The following is a 25,397-nucleotide window of genomic DNA, read 5'->3' on the forward strand; positions in this document are numbered from 1 at the left end:
TGTGAGTATAAATGCTCTAAAAATAGTGCCAAATATACTGTGTTATCAAGACCTACTTAGAAATTCTTAAGGTATAGAAGCTTCTGTTCAGGTTTCCTGTCTGTCTGTCCATCCATCCATCCATCCATCCATCCATCCATCCATCCATCCAACCAACCATCCATTCATCCATGTATGTATCTACCTAAATAGCTCAATAGCATTGGGGCTCCCAGATGACCAAACACAAAATAATGAAACCCAAACAATAGAGTGGTATCTCTTTGGACTATTACAATGCAAATCACATAGCAGATATCAATGTGCAGTATATATTTACACGTTAAATATTACAACTTGCATAGGAACACAGCAAAAGCCAAAACGAGATTTGATTTTGCAAACAGTAGTAAGGATACATGACATACTACTAGAAAGCATTTTAGAAAGAACTATGGGGAGAGAAATGGGAATAAGTGTGTCTCTAACCTTACTCTCAGACATCATGAAGACACATTTTCTGATAACAATTTTCTTTCTGCTACCAAAAGATAAAAACACAAATCTTTCTCAGGATAAAAATAAATCTATTATTCCCTACACATACATCAAAAAAGAAATTTCTCAATTGCCACTTCGTAATATAATGGGCAACATCTATATCACGCTCACTGTCAGGTGAAGACTAATTCCACGCAGTAGGTAGGTGGGTAATCCATACTTGCCTACTTAGAAAAGGTGCACTGCTGATGCAATACGCTTCCATGGCAGACACTTATCCAGAAACGGTTTTATTGTTTTCAATGCATTTGCAACCATGTGAAATAATCTTATTTATTGATTTAGTTTCTTGTTTATTGTCTGTCGCTGTCAGCTAGAATGTAAGCTGAGTGAGAGAAGGATACTGTTTTTCTGCTTCACTATTGTACTGCCTTCAGCTGTAACTGACTACAACTGTAAGTACTACAGTTGTAACTGACACTTTGAAGTTGTTCAATACATATTTGTCCAAGAAAGAATGAAAACTAAATTAAGTGGTTATATTTAGATATTGTGGACCAGTAACATATTAAATTTTTTGTTTAATTCGGACCGAGATACGGTCAGTACATTTTTTTCCATAAGTGGACACAAGTGAAAAAAATAAGAAAAATCAAACAAATACTCATCCACTATCACAATCAGTGCATAAAAGAAAAAAAATATTTTAAAATAGAAATACAAAAAGTAATTTCAAAATAAAAAAAATTAAAAAACAGAATAAAGGACAGGGCAGGTAAACAGACTCATGTTTAAGGATAACTCGCTTCATGGTTCTCATATTACTTATTCCATCCTAGACCCAAGGACAAATCCAATACGGACCTCCATCAACTTGACTACTGGGCATTAGAGAGGCAGCTATCAAAAGTGGCTTTCCATACTGATACATGTTGATGGCATGAACAACTATTAATAATTGTCATTTTTATCATGTTTCCCCCGAGCCTCGAACTACTGAGTTAGTCTAACATTAAAATGTCAAAATATAGATGTGGTAAATAGTGCTAGGCAATCAGTTTTAGGGTCAGAGGCTTGTCTTCTCCTTGTTCTCACTGTTAAAGTCCAGGCTGAATAACTTTCTCTAAGGGCTGCTACAATTACTTATCTCCCTTTGTTCTCCTACACAGAGGTTTAATGATGGAGTGTTTCCAGGAGGAATTGTTCTTACCTCAGCAGAGACAGCTGGAGGCATTCTATCAGCAGTGTTTGTTTTTATAGTCTAATTGACAATTACAGTATCAGAGAGCATAAAAGGATAGGGGCTGCTCCCTCTCTCCTGTGTAAGATTTATACAACTTCAGAATTTTACATAAGAATTCTGGATGTTGTCAAGTTCCGGTATAGACTTGGCCTTTTTTAGAACAGAAACAACCAGTAATACATAGAATAGTGGTAGACAAAATGGTAGTGACGTAAATGTGGAAATGTCAGAAAATTGGGAGAGGTAGATAAGGAAATTGAGTAGGACCCCTAAGGAGAGAAGCATCACACGTTTCTTTGATCTCCTGTTAATAGCTCAGAATACTTTTATGCAAAGCAGGTTGTCTAATATTAGCTGGACTTCCTCAGCTAGGATTCCTCATCTGAACCACAAGACACTAGAAATCGTTGCAGTGATTATTTTCTGAATTCTCACAAAGATGTTACCTAAGGAAGACCATTCTGGATGCATAGGTGCTAAATTAATTCAGTACTTGTAATAAATGCTTTAAGACAATAGGGCTTAATTCCTTCTAGGGTCTGGTTCAGAAGGGCAGGAGGATTAAATAAGTAATAGGAGATAATAGGAACAGAGATGCACTCTTACAATTTTGTGAGAAATCCTGTTTATGAAGTCAGTGTATCATCTTTTCTGTTCTCCTGTGAGTGGCAGCTTTCTGAAGGAAAATTAATTTCCCTAATCTATTATGAACCAGAGTCATCTTAATTTTCATTACACTGTTGCAAGTCCCTGATACTGCAGAGAGACACGGAGATACTGCTCCAGGACACGGAGAAGCTGCCGCTCCATAAGCACTTAGTCATCAGTTCAACAGCTACACACTGGACAAACACATCACAAAATAACTGAAACTGGGGCAGGTGCTGGTGCTACACTTGTAAGTACAATGGCTGTAACTCTTGCCTTCTTAGAATGTGTGGTCTGGCAAGCCCAACACCCAGCTCATCTCTTATTTCCTCTCACCCCCATCCTTGCAAACGTGCTTTGTGTATATTCACCATCATGTTAAATGGCATCACAGTTACTTAGTTTTCAAAACCAAAAACATGGTGCCATTCGTGAATCCTCCCTTTCTCTCACTCTCCGTAAGTAAACAACTGGACTTTAAGTTCCATTGATTCTTTTCAATTAGTATCTTTTCTCATCCTCTGCTGAGGATTAGTTTAAATCCTCATAACTTCTTGTCTGGGTTATTTTAAGACTCTCCTGTCTGTGTGTGTGCACAGGTGACTCGTATGTGAGAATACTGATTCCTGAACAAAATTTTGGTCATTCCACTCCTCACTTTAAAAGCCTTCCATTATCTATAGGATGAAACCTTAATTTCTTACAAAGACATAAATCCAGATTCACTCCTCACTGCTTCTGCCTGCCTCCCCTTCTACATTCCACATATTCTGAATATTGTATGTGCATTCCCTCACACTGCCATGCTTTCTCTACCCTCTGCTTTTACACTTGCTGCTTCTTCCATCTGGAATGCTCATTCCACAAGCATCCCTTAAATCTGCTACCTCCTACTCACCTTCAGGACTTAAGTGTCACCTCCTTTGGACAGGATTATTTTTTGACAGATTCCTCCATCTTAAGTTGTGATTTTATTTTATCTCCTGATGCACTGAATTGTGATGATCTGCATACCGCTTCAACTTCCTACATGTTTACTTTCTTGAAGACATACTGATTACAGGACATAGTGACTGGCATATAAAGTAGGATCTCAATAAAGCTTATTGAATAATGAATATTAATTAAAGCATAAACTGTTAATATCTAGTTTGTAACTAACTATATTAGTTATAACAAAATCAATATTTAATGTTAACGGCCAGTCTATTAACAGGTTGAAAATGACTTTATGTCATTTTGTTAGGTATCTATATGGAATGGGGTAAAAATGATGAATGAGACACAAGTCAGGTTTGTGTTTAATACATGCATGTGTGTGTGGATGGTTATTTTGACACACATTATGGAAGACCTACAAAACCCTGGACTAGGGACTAGAGTTACGAAGTTTAAAAAGATTGAGCCCAGTAGGCAAGCACAGATAATTTAATTATAATATTTTCAATAAAAAAGATAGTAATAGGCTGAGATTACTATCAGAGAGAGGAGGGAATACATGGGCCAGACTGGAGGTTCAGAGCAGGCTTACTGGAGGAGTAAACGTGAGGAGTAAGTTCAAAGCAGAGAAGTAAAGGAGGGAAGTGAAAAGTTTTTGCCATGTGTGGAAGTGTTACTAGCTATTGGCTTTGACACTTAAATCTAAAGAATTTCACTGGAAAAATATATTTTTCAGAGTTATCTTGCACCTTGAAACAATGGGAAACCATTGAAAGATCGGGTCAATCACTCCAAGCACACCTTCCTATAGCAAATATTTACTAAATGGATATGTAGACATATGTGAATATGCTGACAGAGATATGGAATATTGTAGCAAATGAATGCTTGACTTTGTGCCCCGTACACAGGTCTATATGTATGTAATAATTTATTCCTTGCAACTGCCCTACAAAGTGAGTATTATTATCCTCATTTTACAGACTACTGCACTGAGCTAAAATGATTTGATTAAACTATTGAAAGGTAAATAACTAGCTGCTAATAGGGCCAGCATTTGAGTCTCCGGCTACGTGAGACCATCCTTATTCTACCATGCTACCTTGATAGATACTGAAATGTCACTCATAAAAAAATATATAATATTTTAATCCACTGTAAGCTCTTTCTTGACCAACAAACATTTTTGAAATGTCTTAGAGGTAGAAGATTACATTCAAATAAATTGCTGTAAAGATGAAAATTAAAAGGAACTGAAACAAAAAATATATTTGATAGCTAAGTAGGAGCAAAGTGATCCAAAGCATAGCTCCAAAGAGACTTAGCATCTGTGCACTGAAACACTTGCTTTAACAAGTCCAACTGTGTTCCTAACTATGCCAATCCTTTCCCTTGGCTGATGCAGAATCCAGTTTATAGAATATATCAAACTGTTGCCTTCTTGCTGAGAGGAGCTGAACGCTGCTTTAATTTCCCAGCCGGGAGCTGGTATTTCATCATGAACCAGGCATATTAAATTGTTGTGTAAATGGAAAGATCACAATGTAGGCCATATGGCAGTTTCTTTTTGCAGAAGAGGAGAGACCTTCAAATCAAATAATTAAGTCTGCGAACCATTCGATGTCACAGTCATTAGTTTGGAGATAAGGACAAGCGATTTCTTTATCTCTTCTAAGTGCTCCTCCTTCCTTGCTACGCCCCATAAGAGAGATGGATCTATTCAAAGCTGAAAAAAAAATCTAGGTCAACCTTAAATCCATTACACTCTGAGTGGGACTTCCACAAGTTTCTAGTCTATATTAGAGGGAAAAATGCTACTTTAAAAATCAATTTTCTAAGTCCACATGTAGGGTCATACTTTACTTTGGGATGAGCTAGATAGATTTCAGACCATTAGAAATGGATTTCCTGAGGGGAAGGCACAGAAGTGGTTCCATATAATTTCTTTCCCTAAAACAGGCCACCTTCAATTTACCAATCCACCCTAACTTGTACTTGAAACACTGCTGTTCAGTTTTTACAACTCAGCTCAGAAGTCAATTCACTCATCCATCCACGAAATTTATATTATGGTCAAATGGATGCCAGATATCATTCTAGGTGTTACAAATTTAAAATGAGTCCCTTCCTCTCATAGAATCCACATGCTAGAGAAGGATACAGAAAACCATACATAACTAAGATGACAACTGCTATAGAAAAATCAAAGTAACGATGAACGACAGTGTGTGTCTAGAACATGATAATCCTAGGATAATTGATGTTCCACGACTTTTGATATCTATTTTAATCATTTTTGTTCATTGAAATAATTAGCCTCTTTCAAAGATCTTCTTCTCAGTTCAAAACCTATAAAAATTCTGAAGCTCTGATTTCGATAGCAAGTTCCTCACTGACATCCTCACAATCGCATCGTCTCTCCCCACTGCTGTTGTAGCCAATTCTAGTCCAATTCCCTGCCATTTCAGCAAAGGCCATTACAGTGTCTAGTGCAGAAGTTTTGTGAGAAGCATATCCCCTCCTTCAGAGCCACTGGCAGAGGCAAACCTCTGCGGGTCATCTCTTTCATGGACTAATCACTTCCCTCCCTTCTGTGGATCCACCTTTTCCTTCTCCACGACTGACTAGTCTCTGGGCCTTGGGCACAAGTGGGCCAGTGACACAGCAAATGCAAAGAATTGAACATTAAACCCAAGGTATCTTTCTAAAATGTTATCCTCTGGGCTGGAAATGAAATTTCACATCTTCTGATGCCATTTGTTGTTCTCATTTTCACTCTCCTTATATCATTATAGATTTCTCACTCAGAAGCCAGTGGGAATTATGTTTATTTTTAGGTATTCCCGAAGTCTTACGGACATAGACATTTTGAAAACAATAACTTTCTTTTGGAAGGGTATTCCATATGAACATTTTTTTACGGACTCTTTTCAGTTTTCGGTTATTAAGGTATCTATATTCTGGCTTCTTATTTGTTTCTGTGGTCCCTGAGAAAAATCTCAAGATTGTCATCTGAAAATGTAGCCAAGATCAATTATCACCAGTTTCTCTTCTCTTCACAGTCTTAGCAACAAAAGTGATGTTCCAACTAATGATGGCAGGGATGTTGATTTTCTTTCCTAAAACAATACATACCCTCCCACAGAATTGCAAGGTGTAAGTCTATATCCAAAACAGAAACTTGGTGATGACAAACGAGTGATTCCACAAACCAGAAATGCCCTTGGATTTGTGCAGCAGTACACTACAATTCTCTTATACGTGAGGTATCAGACACCATCAGTTCCTAATGTTCTCAGATAAAGTCTCCTTTATTGCTTTGAGGAGACAAACAAAAGACAAATTTAAGTTTTTAAACATCTACATAGTAAAGGAACTTTATAACAACTAAGGTTTTAGACAACTGTAAACTTTTACTGGATAAATCTCAGATTTTGAAGGGAGGGGTTATGAGTAAGTTTTAAAATGTACTTTGTTGATCTTTCAAGCAAGAATACATTCTGTAATAAAAGCCCAAGATGCAAAATGATACTTTCAGACTGTATTTTTCTGAAGTATGGTCACTTTCCCTAATTTAGCTTGCCTGAAATTTTCCACGCAATAATATCTGTCTGGAGAAGAAGCATTGTGAAATCCTATCAGACATATTATTCTTTGCTATAACATCCTCTTGTCCTTCCACAGCTGATCTTGTTGCAGCTCAAAGAAATCAAGTCTAGTAAGAAAATTCATCTCCATCTATAATGTGACATCTTGGTAAGGGTGTATCACATAATGCAAGGAAGTCATCAGGCACGTGTGTGATTAATTTAACCCAAGAAGAAGTCCAATCAGAAAACTCAGACTCCAGAATGATAAAATGACTTAGTTTATGTCCCTTTTTCACTCTGAACTATGATTTTAAAACCAGAAAGCCCAGGAACTACAGGCACTAAAGCCAAAGAACAAGCTGCACCAGGTCCAAGATGCTCAGAAACCAGGAATCAACTTTTGTCTAGATAACTTCCCTTCTAACTAGGTAGGGAAAAGGGAGATATATAGAAGACAAAATATGAAAGTATTATTCTGGTTCTTCTCTCACTGGCAAATTTATAATGATAATAATGATACTTTTATTATTTATATTGTTTCTTTGAAAAGATAACCTATTAGAAATTACAAGTCTAAACATTTACATTGTATCTTCTTTCTCTTTCAACTTATAACACTACATGCACAAACATGCATACAAAAATTATTTGAGCATTTAATAAGTATTGTACCAATATGTCCAGTCTCTCGTTGAATCAGGAAGCATTAGTGGTTGGTCTATAGTTACAAGTATCTTATAAATGCCAAGAAAAAGAAAACTTTTAATGCGCTCATTTTCAGTTCTTATAATAAGAGGATAAATAAATATGTATGAATTAATAAGTGAACTATTGCACTGTGCAATTAATTCAATTAAGATTTCAAATGCTATTTCTTTAAAGAGTCTGATATTTATCAGAATTTAATTAATGTTCTCATTCATGTGTGACTGTGTAAGTGTGAGTGGCTGTTAACTGACTTCCTACCATCAAAAATATTCATATACATCTTTGGGATCTTCCATTCCTTTCTTTGGAGACACACATACACATCTCAGCAAAGGGAAACACTACATGCCATCAAAACATTAATGTGTTATTGATTTGTTTCTCACGTGACATACAGTAAGAACAAAGAAACTTTTTAAATCCTTCTGGCATTTTAGATTTGCTGAGGATATGCAAACATTTCGATACATTTATTATACCCTGCAAAATAGGTGATGGAATGCGATTTAAAGCAGCTAAACTATTTCCACTTCATTATCTTTTTATTGAACTTTTCTGACAGGTAACTTCACTCGTCCTCACAAAGTAAATTCAACCATAGAGAAGTGACTCCATTGGTAAGAGATAGGTCAAAACAGTCACAATTCGATCATTTTAGAATTAGTAAATTCAAATTATTTAGCAATAGGTTAGAAACAAGTTGTGTGTGTTTGTATGTGTGTGTATATGTATGCGATATGTTTCATGATTCAATCTAAGAGGAAAGAATCCATATTTATTGAAATGCTATAAAATAACATCATTGGTAACAACTTGCAAAAAAAATGCACCTGTTATTGTATGAAGAGCAGTGGCCTAAAGTGATGGCCCATCCTCTGTGGCCCATGCATAGCTCAGGATCCTCATTTGCATAAGGAAATGAGACAATGGATTAGATCGCTCCTCACTGTAAATTTTACAAAAATGTTTCAGAGTAATTTAGTTTTAAAAATACATGTTTGTTCTTCCATCTTAATTATAATGCATTTAGGAAACTGATACTGAAAATGGTAAAGGTTATATATTTTTGCAGCGATTTAAATCTAATATGGAGTTATATGATATATGTAAAATTACTTAGTACAATGTCTGGCACATTTAGCACTAGTTATTTGGAGACTTTGGATAATCCCACAGGATTATTTCTTGTGTATGTGTGCTTGCACACCCACCCACCCGTGTATAGAGTGAGGAAATGAGAATTTTCAGAGTTGAGGTTTTCTTTAAAAAGCTTTCAAGATTATTAATCCACCCCTACCTCCACAACCTCCACCATTCACACACATTGATTTAGAGTGAATTTCATTGTCATTGGATTAAGACTAACCCTAACTCAGGAAAACAGAGGAATTGGCAGTTAGATTCTCCAGTGTTGATTTACCCGACACGAGCATTGAATCAGTAAGACCTCAGTAATGTATTATACTCTGTCTACTGCTCTCTACTCTACCAGCCCAGTTGCTTTTGTGATTACCTAACATCATAGCACAGACCCTGTACCAGGAGCTATTGTAAGCATTTTATGTATGCTAAATCACTTCGTCCTCCAAGAAAGCCTAGTGAGGCAGGAATTATTATCCTAATTTAACAGATTTGGAAACAGGGGCTTGGAGAAGATCAGCGACTTTCTCAAGGTTCAACAGCTTCTCAAAATCTGACTCTGACCCCTTCAACCTTCAAGAGTTTCTTCCTGTCACATTTCATAACCAGCCCCTGACACTTTCCATTTTTTTCACTACCCACGAAAAAGTGAGTTGTAGTTAACTTTTATCCACTAGAACATGACTCTTCACAAGTAATACCTGCCTCCATTTCTTTTTCAAATGCTAGGGTCTTGTCCTAGAAAACATCCTTAACTCTAATACCACAAACCCAATATACAGCCTTCCTTCAAAAATAAGGTGGACTCTAGAATCGACAAGACATTTCAGATGCTCAGAAAGCTATTGAAACAAGCAAGCTGGCAAAAAGGATACGCCTCCAAGAGTCCCATTCCAACAGAATCACAGAACTGGGAGAGTTTCTATCTTAATAGCCATTTCACAGATGATGATCCCAAGATCCCAGATGTTAAACAAGTTCCCTGGAAACAGGCAGTTGGTTACTATGAGAAAGATGGGACTAGAACCGGGCTTGGATGCTGCGTACTCTGCCACAGCATGCTGCTTCCTAATCGTTTTATAGTTTTGTTCCTAAAGATAGAATAGGACAATTTAATTTGCAATGTTATAAGCAGGGAACCATCAAGCAACGACATACGCTTAGCCTCTTCAGGCATAACTTTTTAAATTGCACATGGTGCAAAGTTTAATACAGGTGATCTCTGGTACAGTTGTATAGTTTTAGCAATGTGGTCCTTCAGACTTAAAGGGAAGGTCTAAATTTAAGAGTGGGTAAAACTCGGGCACAGAATTAAAAACCTCCACTCTTACCATAAACGCAAGGCCACGTGGAAAAGGAGCAAACTAGAGATAGAGTTGAAATGAGGACACAGTGAGAAAGCAGCCATCTGTCCACCAGCAGAGATGCACATAAAGTAACCACGGGACACCAATGCCGTCCAAATGAACCTGTTAAAAGGCTGGATTTCTAAGACCATAAACAGTATGTGTTGTGCATTTATCAAATAAGACCTCAAAGATGATTTAAACTCAGTACTACATTATGATAAAGAGTCCACGTTCCATATGCATATCTTTAACTCTGTAGGAAGACTTTGAGAATGTCAAACAAAGTTTAATTACTTCCAAAGGCATACTTCCTACCTCAAGATAACACTTGTTATTCCCCCAGAAAGATTTTCTTACTCTACCACATCTCACTCCGGGCTGGTAGTATAGCATAGCAAAAGTGAGAGGAGAAGGAGATGGTATTAAAAATAAAAATTTGAATGCTGGCTTTTTCCATGCAGTTGCTGTACTCGCACACTTTGTTGAAGAGTGCCTACCCAGAGAAACATTACTCTGATTTTTTTCCCCCTAGATTCCACAAATACAATGAAGTCTGATAATGGACCTTAAAGAAAGCATCACGGCAGAATAATAATTTGCAGAAATTTTATCCAAAGAACTCAAAGTACTTGACTCATGTTAGCTCATTCATTGCATCTGGCTGTGAAGGAGGATGAAGAGAACTGCTGAAGTAGGGAAGAAGAGCTTAGTCAGAGATGTGGTACTGAGGCTCTGAAAGCCAACTGTGAGGCTGGAGAGCAAAAAGAAAGAGGGAAAAAAAAAGAAAAGACAGAAAAAGGAGCAGCAAAAGAAGTAACCAAAAAGAAATCTTGCTATTCTCCTCAGCAAGGTAAGGTATTACCAAAGTGCTAAGTCCAGCGATTTGGTTCACATTGATAAATTTCTGTTAAGACCTTGTAGGAGAAACCAAAAATCACTAAAATTTTATGTTAAAAACTTGAAAAGAAATATAAATAGAGATCATTTATTATAAGTTTTGAAACCTGATTTAATGACATGAAATATTATTCAATTAAGGAAGACTTCAAAATTAGATTCAATACCACAAATAATTATTCAAGAAAAATGATGTGTTAACGGATATAGAAGATGTGGTACATATATACAATGGACTACTACTACTCGGGCAAAGAAAAGATGAAACACTGCCATTTGTGACAATGTGGATGGATCTTGAAAATGGCATGCTAAGCAAAATAAGTCCAACGGAAAAAGTTGAGAATCATATTTCACTAATATGTGGAATATAAAACTGAATACAACAAATGAACAAGACAAAGAAATAAACAAACACACACAAACTTACAGACATAGACAATAGTAGAGTGGTTATCCAACAAGAAAGGGGGTAAGTAGGTCAAATATATGATGATGGAAGGAGATCTAACTTTTGGTGGTGAACACACAATGCAATATACAGATGATGTATTATAGAAATGTATACTCGAAAGCTACATAATTTTACCAAGAAATGTCACCCCAATATATTTAATAATATTTATAAAGTAAATTTCTGTTGTTTATAGGCAAAAAAAAAAAGATGTACCAGGGAATGAATGCGCTAAGGATGAAGTTATAAATAAAAACATAAAATGATCTTCTGTAAGTTTTCAGTGTAATAGGAATATTTCAGTCCTGCAGTTTCTGTGCATCTTTTATATAAATGTTGCAATTAAATCACAAAGAAAAATTAGTTATGTTGAGAAAATAAGAAAGAGTATAAATAATATATAAAAGAAGAAAATACTTAAAAGCACAGCCTTCACTTAAAGTAGGCATATATTGAAGTATTGATCCTTCCAGTCATAACATTTAAGGCAAATCATCTTTGCATCCATTTGAATGCTTGGAATGATTCATCCAACACATTGGCCTCAATATTCTTTGATTAGCTTACTATTAACAATCTTTCATTTTAAAATTCCTATTTAGCCATTATTTCAATGGTCATATCCAAGCTGTCATTACCAAGAGCTTAACCAACTCCATTCAGATCACCACTTCTGGTTTTTGCAGCTCAATTTATCCTACTGCTCTAACTTCAACATTTGTTTTTTTTCACCCCATCAAGACTTCCAGTTCATTAACTCCACTTCTTTGTCACTGTTCATCACCTTCCCACATGAACTAAGTTAGAGTTAATATATCACTAAGACGACCTATAGACACATCATATTCTAGGTATGTCCACCAGTCCTTTCTCTGGACACCCCTTTGAGTTCAGCTCCTATAACTCTTTCAACCTCTCTCTTTGCTGTATCAATACTGGCATTCTTTTGTTCCTAGAACCCAACACGTCTGTTCCCACTTCAGAAACTTGGCTCTTACTATTCCCTGCCATTCCCTATGCTTTTCCCTCAGATATTTATGTGGCTAGCTGTCTGTTTTTATTAAGGTCTCTGCCCAACTGTTCTTTCATTATTCTGCTTTATATATATGTATATGGCATCTACTACTACTTGAAATTATTTCATGTATTATTTTTTATTTACTGAATGTCTCCCCAATAGAGTATCATATCCATGAATGCTAGAGTTATATCTTATTCATTACTGTATGACAATTTCTTAGAACTCTGCCTCGAACATTGAAGATTTTCAATATCTATTTGATGACAAAAAAAAAGAGGAAGAAATGAAAAAAATGAAGGAAGAAAGGTAAGAAGGAAAGAAATGTCATTTTCTTCATTTATGAGGTAAATTAATTTTTAGGGATGTTTGGGAATTAGCATGAAATAAAGGTTTTTTGAAAGACTGGAAAATTTCCAGAAAAAATAGAGGAGAGTAATACCCCTTTATATGATTCTGGACACAGGTGCCTTATAAACCCCATTCACCCTAGTCTAGCAGTCTTAAACCGTTTTATCCAATATGGGAGGCACTAGCCACCTGTGGCTATTTATATGTAATCTAAACTAATTACAGCAGAATAAAAGTAAATGTTTAATTCCTCATTCACACTAACCTCAATAGCTGCGTATGGCTAGTAGTAGCTACTTTATTGAACAGTGTTGAGTAGAGAACATTTCCATCACCATCAAAAGTTGTACTAGACAGCATTGCTCTAGATTCTATTGTTTTAAATTCTAAAACCTATTACTGAATCCCTACTAGTGAGATTAATTAAAATTAGATAGAAAGTAATTTGAATATTAACACTGAATTTCTCAGAAATAGGTAATGCCTTGTTTCACTTAGTTTAGTTTGTAATTTATCAGTTTTATTTGCATTGACTTCCTATCTTGAGATAAAGACAGTGAGTTTAACACAGTATAATACCAAAGTGAACAGGATGCTTGACTGCTTTTCATATTTTAGGGGTGGAGAGAACACAGAGGAAGAGAAAGATAAAGAGTAGAGATAGGAAAAATATATTCATCCATCCATCCATCCATCCATCCACTCCTGTACAAGTTCTTACTGAGTGTCTGTGATAGTTCAAGCATTGTGCTTTGGTGCTGCAAGTTTAAACTGGAATAAGTCACAGCATCCAAGCTTAGAAAATTCATAATCTAATATGAAAGCTTGACATACAAAATAATGAAAACAGCTCAATAATAGGTTAAGGTTAAAGTGCTATAAAAACAGAAAGAAAAATTAATCTGCCTGGGGGAGATTGAAAATAAGTGGGTGATGTCTCAAAATATATGAGAAGCAAAATATCCGCCTGGAGAGTGGAATTTTTTCTTTTAACCAAAGTGATCAATCTTTGCAAAGATAAACTTTGCTTGCTTAAGTAAGAACTAATAGTTTTTTTTGGGGGGGGTTGATCTAAGGGTGTCTGAAGGGAAATATATAAATTGAGATTGGGAAAATAGCCAGATGGTTTAAGGTTTTAAAGGTTTTTGTTAAAGGATTTGGATATTATTCTTCCTTATATAAAGGGGCAAGGGACACATAATTCAGATGAACCTTCTTGAAAGAGGAATAGCTGCAGCACAGATAAAAGCACAAGGAGAATAGTGCTGGAGCCGCCTTTTCTGGGAGTCCAGGGATACAGACATAAATGGGGAATTTTGATCTTCAAAATAAGAGGCCTATTATTTACTCTCAAATCACTAATGCAGATTTACGTTAAGGAGCCTAAAGAAAACATCAATCTGGGAGATGGTTTTTCTCTTAGACTATCCTTATTGGTAACGTATATACTGCTTAAAAAGTTTTCCCTCCAGTTATGCTCAATAAAAACCCTGCTTCTTTCCACCCTCTGAGCTATGCATACGAAATGAAAAAAAAAAAAAATCTTCCACCTGTTCTTTTTTAATCATAAATTACTTTAATAGCATATACACAGTTTATCATTACAAAAGTTAGCATTTGAATGACGCAAGTAAAATGTAAATACTGAAGAGTATGATAATCAAAATTTAGCAATTTATGTTTTCAAAAGAAGAACGAACATTTTAAAAAGTATTCAAAACAATTTTATACTCTAAAGTGAATCATAACCTGCTCAATTTGTTTCAGCTGGCAATAGAACACCATACTTTTCACTCAAATCATTTTTCCTGGGTTTTGATAGATACTAAAATTTAATAACTAGGTAGAGGCACTTTTTTTAATTAAGTGCATGAATTAGAATTACACATGAAGATTAAAAAGTACATTTGCCTTACAGGGATTTTATTTTAGTAGGTTCAAGATATGGCCTGGCCTCTCAAATTATAAAAAGCCCCAAAGCTGGTCCCCCTGTGACAACCACAGGAATACAAGAAGACACAGAACTGTAACAAGGACTTTTTTATTTTCTCTCTCTTTTTTTTTAACCTCTTCTTCCTTTTCTATTTTATTAAAGAGACAAGACATTACGAATACGACTTCAAAATAAAATCTTCTTAATATTCATCTTGATTTCTGTAAGTGTTTCAGACATTTGATTTAATACTTTGTTATACATTGATGCATTTATACATGATTTTATAGAATCACTGAGCTGTGAGGTGAGGATATAGATAGGGATTAACAGTTCTCTCACCCAATAACTTAGCAAAGCTTCACCCTGTGGTTCTACATTATCTGGTACTTGTAGGTGGTCTAAGACCTGCAAAAAGATCCAATAGAATTGACTTAACAGTATTGAAATAAATATTTCATTAACCTCTCCTAAGGCAAGAACAAATGAGGAAGCAAAAGAAAATGATAAAAAAAAAATCTCTAAGAAGACGACTAATTGTTTTTCTCTGCTGCTGCCTCCTCTTCTTTATAAATATAATGGGAGCATTGATCCAATCAAGTTGTGAATTTACCATCATCAGATTCTTCTCACCTAGGTAATCAGTGTCAATTTTTAGAAATGTACACTGTACTACAGGTGCGGTGAACTGTAAGCCACAGATTGGCAGATGCTTCAGTCTCTTACAAATAATGAATAGTCACCATGAAAGGGGTTGTCTGTGTAGTTTTTCAAATCTGTGTCTCTAAATTTTAAAATGCCAGATGATCGTTTTCTGGCCAAATGAATTTGGGGCATAAAAATCCTTAAATATGCAAATTAGTCCTGTAAAGTACCTGGCAGTCTCCTGGAGGCTGGCAAAATGTTGGGCCTGATTAAGCAGCATTTAATAGCAAATACTTTATCTGGCAACAATCATGGGAAATAGTTTTCTTCTGGTAGGTTTATTTTGTATTACTATACCTTCAGAAGAACTCGTGGGACATTTTGAAAGAAGGAAAGTTAAGAGACTGAATTCATTAGAACCGTTTGGTGGGAAAGAAAAACAACTGCTAAGAGGTGAGTGGACAGAGATAGTAACAACGATGAAACATGTTATATTAGAAAAACAGAAGCTTTTGTTTAAAATTATGAACTATTGAATACAAAAACACATTACTTACAATTTTAATGAGGTATATTAATGGCATTTATCTTGGTGGATGATATATTGGTACTATGATTACTTCAATAGGAGGGTCAGGCAGATCATATGACTAGATTACAAAACAGTTTAACAAACGATGCCTTACACGGGCCATGGATGGCTTTGAAGAGAAGCTAAAGCTCAGCTAATGTTTAACAGTGACATACTAGAGGATCATCACGCTGTCTCCTAGGAAGCAGTGGAGTACACTGGACAAAACACAGGCTTTCGGTTCAAAGTCATAGCTGAGTTTGAAATCTGGCTTTGTCTCTTTTTATTAGCTACACGCCCTTGGCCAGGTTGTTTAACTTCTCTGAGGCTCATTTTCCTCATATGTAAAAGGAGAATTATATGATTTTCTTCATAGGAAGAGTTAAAGAGGAGTGAAGGAACTCTTTTCCTTGAAGCAAGACTCACTCCGTTAGCACCCAAAACTCATTGCATCACCAGCCAACTGAGGCAGGAGGACCGATCTCATTGGGCACCTTGTCCCCACGCCCTGTCACTCAGAAGGAAGTTGGGACTCCTCGGCAATCCCATGTGCCGGCAGGGCCTCTAACCTCCATATGGCCATGTGGACAAGCAGGCATTCCTTATCCTTCCTTCCTGCGTCCATTTTCCCGGAAGCATTTATCACCATCTGATACTATGGCTTAATATTTCAGTAATTTCTAGGTTTTTTTTTTTTTTAATGAAATCCTTCTTTCTAAAATGTAAGTACCTCGTAAAAATATAAGCTCCACGACCCTGGGAAATGTTGTCTGTTTTGCTCCATGCTGCATCCCCAGGGCCTTATGCACGTGCCAAGTACATAGCAGGCACTTACTCATGTCTTTCTTGCATTCTGTCTCCTGGAACCTTACAAGGGAACTTTGTTGGTGAGATCACTGAACGCCATGGCCAAGAGCTCATCTAACACACTCCCCCCTGCCCCCCTCGCGCGACCAATCACATCCACACAAAAAAGGGGGGAAAAACCCAAACCCCTCTTTGTGTTAGAAAACAAAACAATACTGATCTAGAAACATAGTCCTGTATTATTGTAGAAATAAATCAAGTTAGGTACAGGAAACAAAACTCTGAATTTGGTCTTTTCTTGAAGAAGTCTCCTTCTCTCACTATTTTGGAGTGTGTTCGGCGCACTAATTATGTTTATTTAATTCAGACATGTTAGATGAGTTGAAAGAGCATCCTGGGCTGATTCTTGGCCCTTCTGCTCAATGGCACTGTGAACTTGCCACACTCAGCTTTTGCAAACATAAATTTAGTATAATACAAAGGTCTGCTCTATGAACTTCAAATTTTCACATTAGATACTTAAAGAATTATGAACTGTAAACCCTAACAGGCTAAATAAGTACAATGTATTATTACTAGATTCTAACTGCCTTTCATTATCTTCTTTGGTGTTTAAATTGAATAACTATAAACTGTATGTGTAAAATATAGATTGTTTAAACTTCCTTGAAATAGAAAATAGTGTATTTTAAAAAAAAGTTTTCTTACTCTTTCTAAGAAGTGAGAAAAACTTGATATACAAAGTCATCTAGGGGACCACAAAACTAAACAACAACAAAATTACAGACTAACCTCACTTATAGACAGAGAATGCTACAATGTGTTAAGGAAATAATACATTAGGACATAGATTTTATCCCCTAAATGATCTAATAGACATAAGAACATTCACTAATGTAACTGACTTTACTAATAGTTTGACCTACATAAATCCAGGAAGGCAAATGTTCCAGTCTTTGTAGAAAACCTTCCTCATATTAGCAAATATAACTGTATAGTAATTAAAAGGTCTTTTGAATTCACAAAACGTATGTCAAATATAGAAATACATTCTTAACGCATAATGAAGCTTTCAGAAATTTCTAAATTTTTCTTCTACATATTTATCACACACGTATTAATTGCCTTAAAAATGTTTTACCCCAAACCACCTAACTGCAAACTAGGCTTGTATATTTTCATTGTTACTTCACAGCTTTCAATTGTTCTCTCTTTTTTCTTCAAACATTAATTCTCTGTGCTTTCTGAAGTAGGCCCTTTTAGATTCTTAGTTTTCCCTAATCTCCTTTTTACTTAGCACAATCTTCACAAAAGGCTAAGGGGCTGATGAGGCAATAGAGAATTAGAATATGGAAGAGGGGGACGAAAGGGAAAGCTGGGAACTTCAAAATTGTCCTTAATAGGTGAGTGGAAAGTCAAAACTAATTATTTTGAGTTGATATGTTTTATTCACTGCAATAGATTAATGAATAAGAAACTCATGGTTATTTTGATAAATTCTACAAAAACATTTAATAAAATTATAAACCTTTCCTAATAAGTATTTTTTAGCTATTAATTAAGAAAACTTCTTAAACTCGGATTATCATTATTATATTTTTTACTTTTACATAGAAGCTTTTTAAATATACATTTTGTATTGTTCAATAGTCTGTTAATATTCTAGTTGACATTCAATATTCTATTAATTTCACATGTACAGCATAGTGGTGAGACATTTATATAGTTTTTGAAGTGATCCCCCCAATAAGCCTAATGCCCACCTGGCACATACATAGCTATTACAATATTATTGACTTCATTCCCTATGCTATACTTTACATCCCTGTGACTATTTTGTAATTCCCAATTTGTAATTTTTAATCCCTTCACCTTTCTCACCCAGCTCCCTCCTCCTCCCACCCCAATCTGGCAAACATCAGTTTGTTCTCTGGATCTATGAATCTGTCTTTGTTTTGTTTGTTCATTTATTTTGATTTTTAGATTCCACGTATAAGTGAGGTCATATGGTCCTTTAAAAATCAGTAGTGATAAAAAGAAAGGATTTACATCAAATTAATAAGAGTTGGGGTCAAGGCAATGGATTACAATTTGTGATAAACTAATACTAATATTGATATTAATACTAATAATATTAGAATCATATTGTAATAATAAAAATGGAATTCATTGTCTGGTTCTTAACACTTGTTAATTTGATTTGAATACTTTCTTCTTATCACTACTGATTTTTAGAAGACCAAATATACCGGTTGATTACTCTCTAATGAACAAACAAATAAAAATATGTCTGCAGTCTGGATTTCCTGAATCAGAATCTCTGGTGGTTGGGGTCTGAGCATATTTGACTTTAAACACCTTCTTTGGTGAATCCAATGCACATCTCACCTGCCATCTAATATCAGAAGGAAGACTGGTAACTACACTATTCATTGCAATGTGAGATAGATGGAGACCAGGACTCTTGAAAGCTGTGGGAAGTTCTATGGAGATACAGAGTTGGGAGACATTGATTCTGATGGACAAGCCTTCTAAAGAGATGGCATATTGTAAAGTCTGTGAAGAACGAATACACAGTAAATAAGGACAACTTTATAAGGAGCATTCATTGAGTACCTCACGGAAGAGAAGGCAAAGGATCACTTGAATTCCCTCCTACAGGATAAACCTGTAGATATTTGAAGGCAGACTTCTTGCCTTTTTCTAAAGAAAATATTTCAGTTTTTTGTGTCGAGGAATAGTTAAATATTAAGTTTGACAAGCCCTGATATGTGAAAACATGCTATTATAAACACTTTCATCAGAATTCAAATACAAATATATCTTCCAAACAAACAATATGACATTCTGGCATCTCCAAAATTGTACCAAAGACATGTATCACGAGCAAATTAATTTCACATCAGTTGCTTTTTTTTTTTTTTTTTTTTACTAACCTCCGAAGTAAGAGCCATCTGTCAGCTTCATTTCTTTACTGGATTTTGTGATGACACCAGCAACACCATGTTGAATGAAATACATTTTTTTACCCACAGCTCCTTCTCGTATGATGTAATCTCCAGGCTGAAACACCTCAAATCTCAACTTGCTCAGCATGGCAGTCACAAAATTAGGGTCCGCGTTAGCAAAAAGAGGCATTGTGGCCACTAGTTTCCGACAGTTGAAGTTGACTATCTCCTAAAGATGGCAAGAGTAAACAAATATTAGGATATTAATCATATCAGGAAGAGAAACGTGCTGAAATGAAAACTATATATATATCATCACAATTTTAACTCAGAACCAAAAATACATAAATTCTAATAATCTACATATCTCTTCAAAACTAAGGATTATTTTATTTTTTAGTTGAAATTTTGTATTCCCAGCTCCTAGTTAGTACAGGCATGTAGTAAACATTTGAAACATATTAAATAAATATATACAAGTCTCAAGTTTTATAACTTTGCATGTATTATTTTTCATAAGAAATTAGAAATTCTAAAACGTGAAAGAATTTTAGTCTTTTTTTTTTATAAAGGAAGCTGCATCATTTCCTATTAGCTATACTATTACTGCTGTCTGTGTTCCATTGTGTCGAACAATCTAACTTACACCTACTGAAAGGAATTCTGAAACAAAGGCCTGACTGCCACACAACAGCATTTTGATATTTTCTGTTAACATTCTTCACACTGGAGTGAGGACAACCGAGAGTACAGAGAAAGATTACCTAAAAGAACCTGTAACTTTAATCTGTAAATATAAATTTGATCTGTTTCTAGGCTAGATCAGAAAATCACTCTATCCAACGTTTCGCATGTTTCCATTGGAAGTCTTGGATTGGAGAGAGGTCTCATTCTCCTTTTCCTTTTCCTGATTTGTTTGTTTGTTTTATTTCTGGGCAGGCCAATTCTATATTAGAAGATTTACATGTTTAATTTCATTCTGTGGATTATATTCCAGATTTGACATCTTTCAGGACCAAAATAGGTATAGGGGGCCAACCATTATTAATATTGCAAGTATGTAAAAGAATAAACAATGGGAATCTAAATTTTACTACATGCCATTTCTCAGAAATGTCTTTTCCAATGAGCCTCCAAAGAAAACAGTGGAGCCTGAATTTGAAGTAATTTCTGATAAGAGGTGGAAGAGGGCAAAAAGAAATGGAGGTATCAACAGAGCCTGAGTTCTGAATTCCCTGATTTGGGGGAAATAAGTTATACAAACCTCTGGATTCCAAGACTGGGAAAGATGGTTTCCCTAGCCCTGATTCATAAAATGATCTGATATTATCCTGGGATAGGAAAAAAAAAAAATCCAGCTGATACCGAGGACATAAAATTTTGGGTCCCCCACGGAATAGAAGGAAGTTCATCTTCAGGAATATCTTGTGGGTTTAGCAGAACAGAGAAGTATCTCTAATAGTGGAGGTTCATGGAAGATTGTAAAATATTTAAAAATCAGCAGCAAGACCCAGAAAATGAATATAGCAACACAAACAACAAAAGACATTATATGTGGTACTTGGTGCAGCACCATCCAAGCCCAGGTAAAGCACAGTTGACTCCATGGGTGGCTGTGGTCAATTCTAACTGGTTCTAAAGAGCTGTGGTGGGAGTAGAGGACTACAGTGAGGTTTGGCACGTAGTAAGTGCTCAATAAACATGTATGCATGTATGGCTGGATGAAAGAAAGGAAAAAGGGAGAATAGCAGAAAGGAAGATGACAAAAAGGAAAAAAGGAAGCTGGAGTTCCATCAATGAGTAAAAGTGCTCACAAAGCTTAGTTTTGTTCCTGTTGGGAGTGATTACTAAAAACTCTTAGAATGCTTTCTCAAACAACTAGCTTGGGAAATAAGCGTTATGTGTATTAAAAAAAAATGTGCTTTTTACTATGCGAAATACTTCTCTACAAAACCCACATGAAGATAAAAGATGGAATGGAGTTACAAGAAGACAAAGATATGCCATTAAAATGACTGGGTGGATTGTTTAAAAGTTAATGATCTGACATGTAAAAGGACAGAAGAATACTGTGTAGAAAACTGAAAATAAGTCAGATTGCAGAGAAAATAAAGAGTTTTCAAACAAAAATAATAAAGAGACTCCTTTTATCCATGTTCTTTGATTTGAACTATACAAATTTTTCTCTTCATTGTATTCTCGCCTTTTATTTTAGAAAATATTTGAAAGTATATTTTATAAACAATTAAACAGGCATTACTTAATATGAATAACTCCTTTTTCTGTGATGCACTGCATATTCAGGGTTACCTGTTGGAACTGCCTTGATTATAACATTGCTGGGATAATTTCATATAATTGTTATTGCTTGAAGGAATCCATTCATTTTGTCTCTCTCTGTGGAACATTTACTTCCATGTAAATACCATCTCATAGAAACTGTGAATTCTAAGAAATATTTGATAGGTAAAAATGTAATGAGATGGTAACTTCTTTGCATCTAAAAGTGTTCTGTGCTTTTTATATTTCAGGCTGTATTTCATTTTATGACTATGACACAATTTATTTATCCAGAGTACTCTTCGTGACATTTGGGCTATTTCTAGTTTTAATCTAATAAAACAAACCTGTTACAAACATTCTTTCTTTTTAAATTTTCATTAAATTTATTGGGGTGACATTGGTTAGTAAAACTATAGAGGTTTCAAGTGTATAATTCTATAATACATCATATATATATTGCATTGTGTGTTCACCACCCAGAGTCTGAGTCAGTTCTCCTTCCACATCATATATTTGACCCCTTTACCCTCTTCTACTACCTCCTTTCCTCCCCTTACCCTCTGGTAGCCACTAAATTGTTGTCTGTGTCTATGTGTTTTTGTTTGTCTTGTTCATTTGTTGCTTTCAGTTTTATATTCCACATGAGTGAAATCATATGGTTCTTGACTTTGTCTGACTTACATCACTTAGCATGATAATCTCAAAATACATCCATGTTGTGGCAAATGGCAGTATTTCATATTTTCTTATTGCTGAACAATACCCCATTGTATATGCACATCACATCTTCTTTATCGAATCATCTATCAAAGGACACTTCAGTGTTGCCACGTCTTGGCATCCATGAATAATGCTGCAGTGAACATCGGGGTACACATATCTTTATGGATAAATGTTTTCAGATTTTTTTGGTAGATATCCAGCAGAAGGATTTCTGGGTCACATGGTAATTCTATTCTTAATTTTTTGAGGAACCTCCATACCATTTTAATAGGTGTGAGATGATATCTCATTGTGGTTTTGATTTGCATTTCCCTAAGAGCTAGTGAAGTTGAGCAGTTTTTCATTCATCTGTTGGCCGTTTGTATGTCTTCTGAGAGAAATGTCTGTTAATATCCTTTGCTCATTTTTCAATTGGATTTTTATTGTTGTTGTTGTTCTTGTTGAGTTATATGAGTTCTTTATTTTGGATATTAGCCCTTATCAGAGGTGTTGTTTGCAAATATCTTCTCTCATTCGGTTGGTTGCCTCTTTTGTTTTGTTAATGGTTTCTTTTGTTTTGTTTTGTTTTGTTAATGGTTTCTTTTGCTGTGCAGAAGCTTTTAAGTTTGATATCGCCCCATTCATTTATTTTCGCTTTTATTTCCCTTGCTTTTGAGGTCAAATTCTTAAAATCCTCTCTGAATTCAAGATCTACTGCAGATGACATTATTCTTTATATAGAAAACTCTAAAGTTTCAACCCAAATACTATTAAAAACAACAAACAAAGTTGCAGGATATAAACTCAATGTACAAAAATCCATTGCATTCTTATATACTAAAACTGAAATTTCAGAAAAAGAAATAAAAAAGAAATCCTTTTGTAATTGCAATAAAAAAGAATAAAATACCTAGGAATAAACTTAACAAGGACTTACACACTACTGAAAACTATAAGATATTCTTAAAAGAAATTGAAGAAGACACAAAGAAATGGAAAGATATTCCATGTTCATGGATTGGAATAATCAACATAATTAAAATAGCCACATTACTCAAAGCAATATACAGATTTAATGCAATCTCCATCAAAATCCCAACAGCATTTTGAAAGAAATAGAAGAAAAAAATCATCAGATTTGTATAGAATCACAAAAGACTACTAATAGCTAAAGCGATCCTGAGGGGGGAAAAAATAAACAAACAAACAAAAAAAAACAAGGCTGGAAGCATCATACTCCCTGACTTCAATTTATACTACAAAGTGACAATAATCAAAACAGCATGATATTGGTAGAAAAACAGACACACAGACCAATGGAATAGAACTGAGAACCCAGAAATAAACCCACATGTACATGGGCAGATGACTTTCAACAAAGGAGCCAAAAACATACAATGGAGAAAAGAAAGCCTGTCTAATAAATGGTGCTGGAAAAATTGGAAAGCCACATGCAAAAGAATGAAACTAGGCTGCTATCTGTCACTATGTACCAAAAGTAACTCAAAATGGATCAAAGACCTAAACATAAGACCTGAAACAATAAATTGCTTAGAAGAAACCAGAAGTACTAAACTTATGACCATTCTTAAAGTGCCTTATGCACTAATTTCTCTTGAATATTTACCTCATGTTGGAATAGCTGGGTAATCCGGTAAACATATATTTACTTTACTAGTAGACACTGCCAAAAGTTTCCTAAAATGATTGCATAATTTTTCTCACATCCCGTGTTTCCCTGAAAATAAGACCTAACCGGACCATCAGCTCTAATGCATCTTTTGGAGCAAAAATTCATATAAGACCCGGTCTTATTTTAATATAAGACCGTTTTTAAGACCAGGTCTATAATATAATATAACATAATATAATATAATATAATACCGGGTCTTATATTAATTTTTGCTCCAAAAGATGCATTACAGCTGATGGTCTAGTGAGGTCTTATTTTCAGGGAAACACGGTAGCAGCAGTACGTAAAGTTGCAGTTGTCCTATATCGTTGGCTGTGTCTGAGATCATCACTCTTTTAAATTTAGCCATTAGTATGTATGTAGAGATATTACTGGGTTTTTGTTTGTTTGTTTTTACTTATTATTGTGGTTTACTTTTACATTTCCCCAGTGATGAATGTTGTTATGATGATTTTCATAGGCTTATTGGGCAGATAAATATCCTATTAGATGAAGTGCCCAGTCAAGAGTTTTCCCTGGATTTTTCTGTTTTTCTTTTTATAGCCCTGATGTGAGTTCTTTGTTGGAATACGCATTGCAAATACCTTCTCCCCATCTGTGGCTTGTCTTTTCATTCTCACTGGTATCTTTTACTGTTATTGTTTTGTTGGTAATTTGTTTCCTTGCTTGTTTAACTTTATGACAATCAGGAAAAATGAAATTTGATATATTTAGATTGCTTCAGGAAGAATAGATGTTAAAATATATCTTTGCTTTGGAATCATACATACTCTGAGACACTGGGAAAGTTTAAGCAATATTGTTGGGTTATAATAAAAAAGAACAGCAATATTTTAAGGCTCCTCTAGCACTTCAATTCCTTATTGATAACTTAAGATAATTGTGGAAAGTTTCATAGTGTGAAAATTTAGTTTTCCTCCATTCTACATTATTTTATTCTACAAGGTATCGTTCTGAAAAGTTTTAATCATGTAGCTATGAATATAATTGTCACTATT

At 35.1% G+C, this 25,397-nt stretch overlaps 1 protein-coding gene across 1 annotated transcript in view; it reads right to left on the reverse strand.

Annotated features, from left to right (window-relative positions):
- The window catches only part of HCN1 (hyperpolarization activated cyclic nucleotide gated potassium channel 1), a 346,451-nt gene that overhangs the window by 25,854 nt on the left and 295,200 nt on the right, over nucleotides 1-25,397 (reverse strand). The window contains exon 6 of the mRNA XM_033110926.1: nucleotides 19,710-19,950. Coding sequence (XP_032966817.1) covers nucleotides 19,710-19,950 — 241 coding nt within the window. The remainder of the gene's footprint in view (nucleotides 1-19,709; nucleotides 19,951-25,397) is intronic.

Source organism: Rhinolophus ferrumequinum, chromosome 7 (assembly GCF_004115265.2).
Source record: "Rhinolophus ferrumequinum isolate MPI-CBG mRhiFer1 chromosome 7, mRhiFer1_v1.p, whole genome shotgun sequence".
NCBI lineage: Eukaryota > Metazoa > Chordata > Mammalia > Chiroptera > Rhinolophidae > Rhinolophus > Rhinolophus ferrumequinum.